The sequence below is a fragment of the Elephas maximus genome, chromosome 1 (assembly GCF_024166365.1).
Source record: "Elephas maximus indicus isolate mEleMax1 chromosome 1, mEleMax1 primary haplotype, whole genome shotgun sequence".
Taxonomy (NCBI): domain Eukaryota; kingdom Metazoa; phylum Chordata; class Mammalia; order Proboscidea; family Elephantidae; genus Elephas; species Elephas maximus.
In genome coordinates this window covers 226,587,533-226,602,652 of record NC_064819.1, presented here as the reverse complement: position 1 = coordinate 226,602,652, position 15,120 = coordinate 226,587,533, and the positions used below count along the sequence as shown (strand labels likewise).

Below are 15,120 nucleotides of genomic sequence, written 5' to 3'. Positions count from 1 at the left end.
AGTGTTACCTCAGGAAAAGCAGCACAGAACAATTCAGGTAACATCACCTGAGTGATCAGAAAAACTGCAGAGTGCAAACTTGACAACTGTTCATGAGATGCATACAATTTTAAAGAGTGAAAAGATGCTGGTTTTAAGTTGTCTGATTTCTAACAGAATATTCAAGGTACCATCACAAAAAGGTCAAAAGAAAATGCACGAGACTTTGCTGAAGGTTCTTTGAGGAAAAGGTATCTGAGGTATCCCACACATGTATGTGTCTGTGTATATTCCTGGACTGGGGATGAGGAAGAACATATTTCCTATCTAAAGCAACAACCGTGATTAGTGGTGGCTGCCTGGGCTTAGCCGGAAGGAGTCCTAGGATAGATGACCAGCACCTGTCGTGGCTGTGGGGATGACGTACGTCTGTCTTAAGGGAGGGAGGGAGGGAGGGAGGGAAACGCTGGCACACCTTCCGCGTTTTTTACCCTTGCTCTTTTTTTTTTTTTTTTCTCGATAAAAACTAGTGTGTTGTAGGGTAAGAACATGACAAATTCCACTGATGAATACCACAGCGCTAACTTTCCCCAGGTTCAGGGGCTCTTTCTATTGTGCAAAACAGGGGAAAAGGCACCCGAATGTATTTGAGTCCCTCCCTGGGCTTCAAAGATTCCTAGAGAAGTAAACTATAGATCAGAGGGATGGGGAAAGCAAGGGCGCCAGTGTCTCAGCAGTTGTTAGAGGGAAATTTCAGATTACGCAGTACCTAGAGAGCACTGGGTTTTTTTTTTTTGTAGAGAGCACTGGGGTGTAGAAACAGTGGCGCTACACTTCTTTAAATGCTTGGCTACTAACCAAAAGGTTGGCCGTTCAAACCCACCCAGCTGCTCCGTGGGAGAAAGAACCTGGCGATCTGCTCCTGTAAAGATTACAGCCTAAAACCCGGTATTATGTCGATTCTGACTTGTAGAAACCCTACAGGACAGAACAGAACTGCCCCACAGGGTTTCCAAGGCTGTAATCATTACAGATGCAGGCTGTGACATCTTTTCTCCTGTGGAGCAGGTGGTGTGTCTGAACTGGCGACCTTTTGGTTAGCAGCCGAGTACGTAACCACTGCGCCACCAGGTCTCCTTGGAGTTTAGAGTAGTGGTTCTCAAATTAGAACAGCCAAAAGTATGCCCATAAAATATGTTTAAGAAAAACTGCCACAAAAATGAAGAAAATAAAGTTTCTTCTTGCTTGAACACAAAATATAAAAATAGTCAAAGGCCAGTAACATGCACAGGCCTGCCCATGCTGCAGTGTCCCCACCATCTCTGCCTCGGTCTTCTTTCCAAAGCCTCTTTCAGCTTCAATTACTTCTTGGCAGCTTTGGACCTGGCTGGGAGGTTAAAGAAAGAAGCCGAAGCAAATTCACAAAATGAACCATAGTACTGACACTATTCAGAGCACTGGGTAGCAATTTCAGAGTACTGTTAAAAAAAAAAAAAAAAGGCTCTAATAAATCAGAAGGTGATTCAATGACTCAAAAATGATTTGAAGTGAGCATTTTTTTAGGCAGCTATCAGAAACTGCTTTGAAAATTACAGGCAGCTCTCTTGCTCATTCTCATTCTTTACGCTGAATATATACTTAGTATTAATTTCTGGTAATTGGAGCATTGGGAAGGAGTCATTTTTCTCATGAAGATTAAGTTGGCCCTGATGGGAAAAACACCAGGATTCAAAGACAGAATTCCTAAGAAATGTAAGCTTGGTAAACAGGTGTGAAACTCAAGCAGAAAAGGAAGAGACGCTGGTTTTAAGTCATCTGATTTCTAACAGAATATTCAAGGTACCATCATAAAAAGGTCAAAAGAAAATGCACAAGACTTTGCTGAAGGTTCTCTGAGGTATCTCACACGTGTGTGTCTGTGTGTATTACCACCAGTTGCCACCGAGTCGATTCCAGCTCGTGGCAACCCCAGGTGTGTCAGAGTAGAACCACGTTCCACAGGATTTTAAACGGCTGATTTTTTGGAAGCAGATCACCATGCCTTTCTTCTGAGGCATCTCTGGGTGGACTCAAATCTGCCATCTTTCAGTTAGCAGCTGAGTGTGTTAACCATTCACACCACCTAGGGACTCTGTGCGCGCACAAAGAACAGCCCAGAAAAAAATAAAGGTGAAGTCAGTCTCCTCACTGAGCAACTGAAAAAAATATTTACCATAAAAAAAATCAACCTGGTTCAACCACTCCCAGCCAGAACAGGTGCCTTGTAAGGTTCCTGAGTGCGTGTTTGACAACCAACCTAACAAAAGGTGGTGCTCTACAATCAGTTTCTCCACCAGACCACCACCCACTTTGAGCTAGTTACAAAAAGGAATAGAGGGCTGTTTAAACTGCTAAGAACAATGAGGAAAGCAGAAAAGTGATCCTTTGGAAAACTCAAGAAAAACACAAAGAAAGGACATAATGACTAATCACAAAGTATCAACCTCATTCAGTTCTCTGAAACTAGGTGACTATTTTCAAGATCTGGATATACTATTCCTATATCCTCTTAAAATTATTTCCATCTGGTTATTTAGTGGCTAAGAAAAAAAAAAAAGGCCATAACCTTGTGCACAACCCTTGAATATCTTAAATATCCACAGAGCCAGAGGCTTTTATTTCCATTGACTGCCAGGTAAATCCTCTCCACCAAAATTTTTCCTTTATCCATGAACATTCCCACATTCCCTATTTTTACTGTCAGTTAAACAGAATTGCTTTGCAGAGAAAGGGAAGATTTTTTGTTTCTGACCTTTGAAAACTGACAGAAAGATTACAGCTTTAACCAACTTACGGGATCTCTCCACTTCAAATTCAACCTTCTATATGCCAGCAACAATTAAATTTAGCATTCTCCCCCCTAAAGAATCTGTTACTTTTTTAAAGCTCTGATAAGAAATTAAATGACTGCTTTAAATTTAAAAATATAGGTAACTTGTTCTTGTGGCAATTTGTGACTTTCGGTGGAACCGAGATCTCTACTATGTCTTCCTAAAATGTCTACGGTGACTAGAGGTTTCAGAACCAATGAGTACCTACAATTCCTACATTCTGTACTGCACAGTTTGCTATCGGCACTACTTAAGTAACTTGTCTCACCAAATAGATCTCTCTTTTGAGGTCCTGATATTACTTCACATACTTTGGGATAAAATGGCTCTAAACATGCTTTTTAAAGTATCAGTATCATATAAAGAGAGCTAATAATTGTTTTTAAATTATTTCTCTAAATGTGGTTTCCCATACAATGAATTTTGATTCAGACACAATTTAAAGAAGTGGTTAGTTCAGTCCAGTGGTTAGCAACAATCTCAGCACGAATATATTCAAGGGAAAAGTATAAATCTTGTTTCATTTCAAATGAAATAAACCTTTTTCAAGTCTCATGGAAAAAAAAAATCTCTTAAAACTTGATTTCCTACTTCACTGAATAAGAAAACCAGCAATACTATTTTTAACCACAAAATTGTTACCATCCGAACACATTTAAGACAATTAACAAAAGGAAGGAAACTTTCTAATTCTTCCTGAAATTAGATCACAGCCATCTCTCCAAAACCCGCAAGCCACTTGGGCCAGCAGGAAGCTTGCCACTAGTCTCATCCATTAGACCCAAACCAAAAAACCAAACCCACTGCCGTCGAGTCGATTCCGACTCATTGCGGCCCTATAGGACAGAGTATAACTGCCCCGTAGAGTTTCTAAGGAATGCCTGGCAGATTTGAACTGCCAGCCTTTTTGGTCAGCAGCTGTAGCGCTTCACCACTGCGCCACCAGGGTTTCCTTTAGACAGCTGTGCTTAAAGGGTGGTACTGAGAAACAAAAACACACATACAGCTCTAAGATTTGAGGCTCTGGAGGTAGAAAGTGCTTTAAAAGACCTATAAAGGTCCAAGAACCATAAAGCTCCCTCTTCCCCTGACTTGAAGTTGTAATATTTACATCTGAATAAATAATACCTTTATTATTTGCAATCAGTAAAGAACATCGACTTGTTAAGTCCCAAAGGTTTCTATTAGTCATCACCGACAATTATAGTAACAGTGAAGACACGTTAGTGCTAGGCAGTGTTCTAAATGCTCTGGAGCTCTTCAAATAAGACTTCCAGGGGCCCTTGTTAAAGATCTCTACCTAGTAAGCACCCATGTAGCAGATCGTTACACACAAAGCTATTCTTCATGTGATCTAATAAAGACTCTGCTAGTTAATTCTATGAAAAAAATATATTAAGGTTTAAGACACTGGATAAATTGGAAATTTAAAAACCTATTTCTAATAAGCCACTGAAATGGCAAGATGATAGATAACTTACTAGACAGGAAATTTTAACGAGTAGACAAAATAGGAAATGTTAACATTGTCAGTAAAAAAAAAAAAATACTAACTATAGAAGTGCAATGGAAAGACATAACACTGCATTTTCAAGGTAGCTATGTTTAATGAAGTTTTAAAAAACTTCCGCCTTTAAAAGTCAGTGTTAATTTTTTAATGCAAGAATAATTCATAGTAACTAGATTCTTCACTACATAATAACTAGTATTACTGGATTTTCTTTGCAAATTCCTTTAATTCAAGTATGGGTGTTACAAACTCATCTAAAAAGACAGACTGTGCTAACTATCCCCGTTAATGGTTTCCAGTACATGTATTAGAGATTTAAATTTAACTGTTAAAACACTGAACATTATTTTAAAATGCAATTCTATAAAAATGTATGTTTTGTCACTCTAAAATGTGTCTACTTTCTTCATGGTGCTATGTGTGTGTGAGCATGCACACAGGAGTACACACGAGATACTTTAAAACAATCAAGGTCAATTTACTATGACCTTAGAGAATTTAGAGACCAGATATTAAAATCCACCTTTCTAAAAGAGCATCTTTTAAAGTGAAACACAGCTTTGAAGTCAGCAAAATCCAGGTTCACACAATTATGCAAGTGAGAAATCTGTGTGACCACAGACAACTTGAGTTTCTACTTGATATTGTGTTTCACTTGTAAAGAAGAGATAACAAAACCTTCCTAGCAGAGTATTTTTGATAATAAATTATGTAGAATGCCAGCCAAGAGGTTAAAAAAATTTTAGTCTCTCCACCCATAAGCCCTTCTTCTCTCCCTGTAATGAGAATGCATGTCAGTCTGTGGTCAAAGACTATCTGGCAGCAATTCAGAAAGTAATACAGGCTGAAAACAGAGGGCTGTAGTTAAAATACCATTAAATAATTTTATAAGAAACACTGTCCTTATGGAGCCCTTGACAGTTTTGCCACTTAGGGTCAGCAAGGAAGTCTTACATCTTTACTTTGGGTATGACCTCAAGTGATATGTCATGTTTTTTCAGAACTTTCTTAGAAGCTAAATGTTACCCTCTGCTCTCTGAAAAGCTCAAAGTAATGACTATCACCACACAAGGAAAGATCAATTCTTAAAGAGCTGTTATCCTTCATATTTCCAAAGATTTAACACGTCTGATTTTATTAATGCCCTTACTTAAGTATAAACTGACTCTAGTTCAGAAATAAACACAAGACCCCGTTATTAAAAAAATGCTTGTTCAAATCCAAGAACATTTTATTTCGTGAAATCATAGAAACATAAGCAAGACACTAATTACCTTTGCCAAGACTGTAGAAATAGAATAATTCACAAACTTGGTAAACATGTCCCGTGACGGCCACACGTTTAGAGTCATCTTTCCAAGGACTCTGGAAAGCCTACCAAAGGCCAGCCAGCACCATGAAGTGTTGAGGATTAAGCCTTATATGAATTTAACTTCAGTGATTCGAATAGGAGATTTGAAGAGAAAGAAAACCTAGAATCACCTCGCACAGTCTAAGAAAGTAACTTGTCCACTGCCACCAAGAACAATGTCTAGCTTCTGAGATGAACTCAAGGGGTGAATAACCACTCAACAGTTCATGTTTACTATGTGTAAAGGTAACCACACATTTCACTTAATTCAAGGCACGGGATATGCCTAAAATAAGGAGATACACTGATTTTATAGACAAGAAAGCTGAGTACAAGGTTTTGGTAATACATTCAGTGCATAAATGCCAACTATTAGAAAGGAGCTGCCAAAACCACATTCTAACAAATAAATTTGCAAGAAGTCACTGGCTCTGTCTGCTTGGCATGCACCAAAGCATCCAAAAGGATAAAAGGGTTGTGGGATTTCATTTCATTCGTGGGTAAACGTTTTCAAAAAGAAACCTTATTTCAAACATCAATGCTACACAAGCCTGCCTCAAAATAGCTAGTTACTGAGAAAATTAAAATTATTATTCCATTGTGTTGCTGTTGTTATGCTGGACGCTTTCACAGGCCCGTTCAACTCTCAGTTCTAATCCTCAGTAGTTGGTGAGTATTTGCAGAGGTTAACAACAGGGGAACTGGAGGGAGATTGTCTCGATCTGAATCCTGGCTCTACCCCTCACTAGTTCTGAGATTATCTTACAAGTTACGCTCTCTGCACTTCAGTTTTCTCATCTGTAAAATGGGTTTGATAAAAAATATTTGCCTCATACAGTCATGGTAGGGAATAACTGAATTAATGTATGCCAAACCCATTGCTGTCGAGTCGATTCCTACTCATAGCAACCCTACAGGACAGAGGAGAATTGCCCCATAGGGTTTCCAAGGAGCACCTGGTGGATTCAAACTGCTGTAGCTTCTGGTCAGCAGCCGCAGCTCTTAGTCACTACACCACCAGGGTGCCAGTATATAAAGTACCTAGAATAGTACCTAACCCGTTGACCAGCTGTCGTCAAGTCAATTCTGACTCATGGTAACCCCACGTATGTAGAATAAAACTGCACCATGGGGTTTACAAGGCCGCGTGTGGCCTTTGAGAAACAGATTGCCAGGCCTGCTTTCCAAGGCGCCTCATTTAGAGATAAACTAAATCCTGAAGACAGAATCTAAAAAAATGAAGTTGAAGTGATTATTTAGCTATAGCTAAAGGAGAGAGCGTCATGTATACTTGTAACAATGAAAACACAATCTAAGTTTAGGACTGAACTGTAGTCATACCCAACACGGATAAAAAGCCTGGGTGGATTGTTGTTCAAATTTATGCTTTTCTGCACACATTTGCCTTTTATTTTCTAAAAAGAGAAACAATTCATAGTTGGTGAGCCCCTGCTAACTGTCAGGCATGTTATTTGTGTGCAGGCATGTTATCAGGCAGTACACAGTGAATGTTTAATCTGATAGGCCAGGGTTTGAACCTGCACTCAAATATTTACAATGGATAAGACCTTGGGAAGTTAACTCGAATTTCTAACTTAACAAAATCGATGTTAAAACACTAACCACCTCACAAGACTGCCATGAGAATTATACTATGCAGGTAATACAATTATGCCATTTACTATCACGTGGTACGTGCCCGTTGGTGATGTTAGCTAATATTACCATCAATTTTAATAATAATTATGTATCCCTGCAGGTTAGCTATTAAGAAATGATACTTAGGGGCTCAGTAACTTGTCTAAAACCATACATCTAGCAATTGTTGAAGCCAGTTTTGAACACCAAAGCAATAAAAATCTGTGCTCTTTTAGAAAGAGTTCCACTATGCTCAGTTTCTCTTCCTCAACTGGTCATTCACAGAGCAGAAATCTTAATTCATCAGCTCAAGGTATTTAAATGCTGAAAATGACCTTAGAAATCACTTAGCCAAGGGCAGCAAACTGTTTAAGATCCAAACAATAAATGCAATTGACAGTCCTTGCTTGGAATGATATGTAAAAAAGGAGCCTGGAGTGCAATGAAGAAGATTCTGAGGTTCATTATGAGAAAGGCAGAAAAATAAAACCTTGATAGTTGCCCATGGGGGAGGGAGAGAGGAGGAGACAAAGCACAGAAAAACTAAGTCCTACACATCCGCCCCGCCAGTCAACTGTTATACGCACATTAAGTTAAGCAAAGAGCTCCTGGTTCAAGCTCCCAAGTTCAAATTTCTCTCTAGCATCTACTGATCTCTGTGCATAAGCACGCTTTCAGTTTCCTTCACTGTAGGTCATCTAACCTCTCATACAATATGAAGTTGACCCATTAGCACAATTCTATCCCTTAATGTATTTTATATATTTTACAAATTACTTATTTATTCTATATCTTAAGTAATCTTTAGACAACAAGGCAGAATAATTCTAAGTGTACATACTGGATGAATAGTCTGTTGAAAAAGCAGTGAATTAAGTAGAGGGGAAGAAAAATATCTATAGTTACATCACTGCTTGTCCCTGATGTATTTTGTCCCAAAAAGGCTTTCTATAATTATATGGTATCAAGTGTTTTTCTTTGAGACATTCTATGAAAGTCTGACTTGAGTGAAAAATACTTCCCACAAACCCCCCTCAACACATGCTTCCTTCCATTCCTTTCTTTTAATTCCTTTCATTTTTAAATTAATACTTGAACGTAAACCATTTGTGATGATGGACTTCACTACTTTCTACTTATCTTCCAACACCTAATTCCACGGTTAAGTGCATACTTTGTTGAGACACTAAAAATAAGTTTATATCACTAAAATAATCTCAAGTGTACGGTGTATTAAATATTTACATACCTTAGTACATCTAAAGTGGTACCATGCAGAGATTTTATAAAACACACATCCAGGGAGATGTGTGTGTGTAATTTATATGTATGTATTACGCTATTTTTTTATTAAGCTATAAGATTCTGCATTAGCACGTCTGTGGTGATCATACTCCAAATACTTCAAAGAGCTCCACTGGTGATTCTGTCATACGTTTTCTGGTTGAGAACCACAGAAGTTAGTGTATTTCAATCTATTTCCAAATACGTGTGTTCCACTTTAAGGTATGGCCTTTATCCCAAAAGAAATTAACCTGGGGCCGTTATTTTTAAATTCTAGTGCAGAAAATTCTGCTGGATCGAGGGGATCTTATTTTTAAACGTCCTGTCAAAAAAGTAGTAACCTTTTTTTTTTTTAATTTTCCTTTAGAAGTGGAAAAAGAAATTTTTAGTGTCTACAATTCACTTAAGCTGCACTATAAAATCACAATATGCACAATTAAGGAAGCACTTGTAATTCTCTGCCAAACTGCATGCAGTACTGTAGCTCTTGAGTATCTGTTTACACGCAATAATTTAGTTTTTATTTTGCCTATCTTAAAAATGAATATAGATACTTGATCTTTCCTCTTATATTATGCAAGTAAAATATTCATTTTTAAAGAGAAAAAATGTTAACGTGTTGTTTCTTTGAAAGCGTTAAAAGTCGTTTAAATGTTTTTATAAAAATCTAGCACCCAATAAGTAATAGTGATGAAGGCACATAAGGTATAACAAAATTTTTTTAATTGACTAAATTAAAATTTTCTTGTCTATTAAAGTTTGTGCCCATTAAAAAAAATACACAGTGAGAAAAAGATCGGGAGGTTCTCTAACCACTCAATAAGTAAGTTGAGATGGATACGAAATTTACAAGAGTAAAATGCAAACATTCTCGTTGAACTGAACGTCAATTTCAAGATTGCATTTCTTTGATTCTAAGACACTTCTCACCCTGTAACATCTCTGAATTAGGGATGCATCTTAAACTCACTGGCATGTCATTTTCGAATCATTTTCTCTGAGTGATGCTTCTTAAACTCAATGGCACCTTGGTGTTGCATGTCGTCAGCCTATTCCAACTCATGTGACAGAGTAAAACTGCCCCCTTAAATCTGATGAAATGTGTTTATTAAAAAAAAAAAAAATAGCTTTTTCAAATTAAGAGGTTACTTCCACCTTCCCAAAACCCTAAATGTGTGGTTCCATAAACTATCATCTTTTGTATAAGTGAAATATGGTAAACAAATTTAATGAAGCAACTAAAAATCTTGAGGACAAAAGAAACTGCTCTGGTAAGAATGTAATAGCTTAAATAATGAACACATTGTATCAATTATGTATTATACGAAGTCATTTCCAGAGTTTTGATGAAATAATTTTATACTATTTTCATCCTTCATTATGAATCTTTAAAAGTATTTGTTCGCCCCAAAAACCACTGCGAGTCCTATACATGGAAATAAAATAGGAATACAAAAGTATTCTATCTACTGAATGAAGCTAAACATTTTTTAACATACCCACTACCCATTGCCGTCGAGTCGATTCCAACTCATAGCGACCCTATAGGACAGAGTAGAACTTGCTAAAATCTATGCTTTGCGGTAACATAAGCTTGCATACATCTATGCTAAAACAGAAGCTAATATTTCATGAAATGTTTGCAGACATACAAAAAGCACTTAAAAATTAATGGTTAAGTCCACTACTACACGCTGCAGAAAGTGAAAACTACCTCTTCCTAACATATGACAAAATAAAATGCTATGTGATTTGGTGTCTAACTAGTTACTGCCTGCAGCACTTCAAAACATTTTATTAAAGTAGCTAGGTCACTCCTTGCATATTTTCAATTGATACTGTTGTAGTAACAGAACTGTGATCAAAAGCACCAAAAATGGAACAAGTCCTATGTTAAACTTACAAAGTAAGACAATTAACTTTTCTCTCCAGTGCTTAAAAAAAAAAAAAAAAAAGGTGAATGCTAGCTTCCGTGGTTGAAATTCAGTATGAGGAAGAATAATGTCCTTTCGTTTAAATATTATTCAACAAAACAAGGACAAAATGAACACAAGGGCTCAGTGATTTTTTCAGCTTGTTTGAAAAAGAGTATCATCACAACTGCAGGTAACTTTCCCCACTAGAATCTTCAAATCAGTTCAACACTTGAACATATTCTGATTTCAAGTTTGCACATGAAGGCCCAACAGTGATATAAAAGCTTCGGATCAAGAATTACTGAAAAGTCTCAGATTTTTTATTGCTACTTAACCCAAGTGAATGTGATTTAATGATAAATGCAACTAAAGTCTGAAATTCCAGTCAATGTAATTTCCTTAAGGAGAAGCTAATCTTTTCTGAATATTAAAATTTTATGCCAATGTGTTTTTCTCGTTAAACTAGGAAAAAATCAAAACCAATTCAAATTATTAACTGTACTGAGTTACATTAGAGATAAACATCAAACTTCTACTCTCACCTACTACTCCAAACAATAAATGATATACTATCTCTAGTCAGAACTTGTAAAAAAGAAAATACTTTATTTTCGACCAGGAACCTTCCAGCTCTTACAGTTCTCTAGTCATTAAAACACTTTCATTTTAAATGGCTGGCATGCTCTATCATTTTTTGGAGGCTTGACAAACATAGCTTAGGAATTTGAGATAAACAGAGCAAATGACGAATTGTTGGAAATGCATAGAAAACAAAATGTCTATTCATAAAACCAAATGAAAACCTTCCATTAGAAACTAAAAACCAATGGTTTTACATATATGTATGTGTGTATATGTAAAACCAAAAGAAGAAACAAACGGCAAATAAATGAAAATTGTAAAGCAGATACAAACAGGAAATCAACCCCCAATTTTTCTGCTACTCAGTTTACCTCAGAGGCTACTCCAAACAGTGTCACACAGAGCCTACAAAGCACATGATGGACACTTTGTTCCTGGGATACAAGTATTTTTAAATCCACCAATGCCACTGTACATGTTGTGCAATTAATTCCACACTTCAGAAATTCACTTCAGACAACTAACCAGTACGTACATTAGTGCTAGCACTACCTATAGAGGATAGCAAATATAGTATAAAACAAAACAATGCAGGCACTGGTGTGAAATTTGGCTTCATGCTAAATCTGGCTTCATGCTTAACCATATTATAAAAGAATTGCCAAACTTCCAATGTATTTCTTTACAATACTTCCTACTCTACCCTCATAAAGAGTAGGAGCTATAACTATGAGCAGTATTAATCACCTAGATTCCTGTAATTTCCTATTAGGTTTTAAAGACTATTTTATTATCTAAACTTCTTCAACTTTCTATTTTTCTCTGTATGTGCATGAAGATAAACACACAAAGAGAAAAATCGACATATGACTTACACAATAAATATGCACAGGTATTACATACATACTAACAAGACTGCATGATTTTTATATCAAAGTCCATGCTTTTTCCACCCCACAGTTCTTCATTGTTGTTAAGAGCAATATTATAAAACTTCTGCAACAACTAAGCACATGCTGCTTACGATGCGAAGTTTTAAGAATTTGTAGGTTAAAAAAATACAATTCCTAGAACACTGTTATCAAACAAGTAAGTTTTATTGGCATCTAAAAACAAAATTCACCCAACATTGAAACGTACTTTAATATTTATGTTGTTTTCTTTTTCACTCACTGCAGTATGAGGAACAAATCACAAACACTTACTTTGGAGAAACAGAGACCATAGTGCTGATTTTACAAAACCACGTTTTTAAATCTCTGTATTGTGCTCCTCAAATATCTAGAGCCAGTCTTCGCATAAAATATCACAGCTTTGTCTATTACCTTAAAATTTTGCAGCAGCCTAAAGATATGGGTAAGATATACCACTGCTTGCTATTTTGAAATATATCTATCACCATATCCAACCTAATGGTAGTATCTAAAAAATTCTTTCTTCCATAGGAAGTCTCCGACAAGCTGTTATTCATTTCCTTGAAGTTAAAAGAATCTGGGGGCAACATTTATATTTTACCAGAAAAATAAAAAAATGTTTACCTACCATGTTCATATTAAGAGCAATGTCTATACAAGTCAGTTGTACAATTATTTTAAGAGAAAGGTGAACATGAACATCAGATTAACTTAATTCTGGCAGACAAAAGTGAACAACTATGGTCCAGTCAGCCATTAATCTATTACAGAGAGATGACAACTTTACAAAAGGTATCTTTTACCTACTGAGTGATGATTATGTCCCCTCAGTTTCTGTGCTTTCTACCACTGGTTCACTCTCTATATCAGCAACTGTGCCACTCTTCTCCTTGTTTATCTCACTTGAGGATGCCAGTTTCTCATAAAGTTCAGGATCGCTCTGTACTTGCAAAGGTGGTGGTTGAGCATGTCTCTCTGTATTTTCACCATTAACCTGAGGCACATTATCACCTTTTCGTTGGGAAGTGGGCCCTTCAAAATAATCAAAAACCCGAGCGTGAGGAGGTGGGACCCAAGTGTTCGGAATTCTATCTCGTCCAAGGCGATTTCCATTAATTTCTCTGCAGAAATCAAAATCTCTGTCATCCCTATCCCTTTGCCTCTCCCAGGGTCTTCTTCGGTCATCAAAATCCCTGTGAACTTCTTGTCCAAATCCTCTGTTCCAAGGACCACTCCTAGGATCAAATCTATAGTTTCCAGGCCGAAATCTACCTCTTTCTTCATGTAAGCCTTTTGGACCACCGAAGACAGGCAGAACCCGATGCTCTCTCTCATCAAAATCTCCTCTATGCCCCCAGTGCTTATCTGGATTAAAGCCAAAATGGTCTCTTCGACCAAGATGATCTAAACCTGGCCTCACAAGGTTCTCTCTCATATCTACAGGAGGTCTTCCAAAATGATCCCTACCATCTAATGGAGGAGGCCTTCCAGGACCTTCTCTTGGATCTACAGGTCGCCCAACCACATCCCTAACGTCCACCGGGGGAGGCATACTAATGCTTTCCCTGGTTTCTATGGGAGGAAACCGGTAATCTCTATCGCCTTCTTGCTGAATGTTATCATTTCCAAGTGGAAGCCTTTTTTCAGGATTAGGAACATTGTCTATTCCTTGCCTTCCAGGAGCTAGAAAAGGTCTTTCAGGATGACTAAAAATATCTCCTGGAGGAAAAGGACCACGGGGTGGTGGGTGAAGAGCTGAATCAAGTACTGATGGGGGAGGAAGTCCCCGATGGGGTGGAATTCCAGGCTGCATTAAAGGGAATCTTGGTCCAGGAGCCTGTGGTATCAGTCCTGGGCGAATGTCTAACATGGGCATTGCAGGCATCCTTTGACTAGTGATACTTAAAGGGGGTAAGTTTTGAGGCCCAACTGGTGGCTGTGTTCCCAAAAGTCCAGATGTATTGGGAACATTTGGTGGCTGTATTCCTACGAGTCCAGCACTATTAGGCATATTTGGGGGTAGCACTCCCAAAATTCCAGAACTATTCGACATACTTGGAGGCTGTATTCCCAAAATTCCAGAGTTATTTAGAATATTTGGTGGCTGGGCTCCAATAATCACAGAACCACTGGAAACATTAGATGGCCGTACTCCAAGAATTTCAGAATTACTTGATACATTTGATCTTTGGACTCCAAGAATTCCAGAGTTGTTGGTCACATTTGATGGCGGTCCCCCTAAAATCACAGGGCTACTTGAAATATCATTTGGAATCACTGAAAAAAAAAAAAAAAAAAAAAACGGAAAAAAACTTGTAAATATTCACAAAATTATGGTCATTTTGGCATGAAAAGAAAAACAGTATTTGTAATTATTAACGCTATAATTTCTAGTAGTTAGCTCAATCAGCAACTTTTATGACCCAAAAATCATGGTATGCTAGACACTAAATAAAAATTTAAGCTAAAATTATTAATACTATCTAGAGTTTTTTTTTTTTTTTAGAGTGCTATTTAAATATTAAAATTTAAGTTGGGCTGTAATCTTTCCACGAAATCTTTAACCAAAACGTCAGGTTGTATACTAATTCTCCAACTTTAACAAAGCCTTCCTAAAGCACATACAATTTGTGATACACTAACCAAAAAAAAAAACAGGATGCCTTAAAAAAGGGACTTAATGCTTTCAAACACCTCATCTATCTTCCTGACCTAGCTGGATAAAACCTGGTAGAATTAAGTTCCTGGTAGAAGTTATTGACACCTAAAACTTGTTGGTTTTTATCTTCCTATAAGTATACAGGAAACTCTGGTGGCATAGTAGTTAAGAGCTACAGCTGCTAACCAGAACGCAACGACTCGAATCCACCAGGTACTCCTCGGAAACCATATGGGACAGCTCTACTCTGTCCTATAGGGATGTTAGGGGTCAGAATTGACTCAACGGCAATGGTTTCTTTTTTTTTTTAATAGGTATACAAATTTTGTGCAACGTTACCGGACAATACATTGAAGGAGTCCTAATAGGCAAAATAAACGAACAATAGTACCACCTGGCAAAACAAGGGGTCTTAAT

General features: G+C 37.3%; 1 protein-coding gene across 3 annotated transcripts in view; it reads right to left on the bottom strand.

Moving 5' to 3' along the window:
- The window catches only part of SCAF8 (SR-related CTD associated factor 8), a 168,116-nt gene that overhangs the window by 60,285 nt on the left and 92,711 nt on the right, over positions 1-15,120 (bottom strand). The window contains exon 20 of one of the 3 annotated variants that reach the window (XM_049904389.1): positions 12,848-14,321. In XM_049904389.1, coding sequence (XP_049760346.1) covers positions 12,862-14,321 — 1,460 coding nt within the window. In that variant the 3' untranslated portion in view covers positions 12,848-12,861. Of the gene's footprint in view, positions 1-4,454; positions 14,322-15,120 lie in introns of those variants that run through there. The other 2 variants (XM_049904397.1, XM_049904391.1) reach the window with 2 other exon arrangements.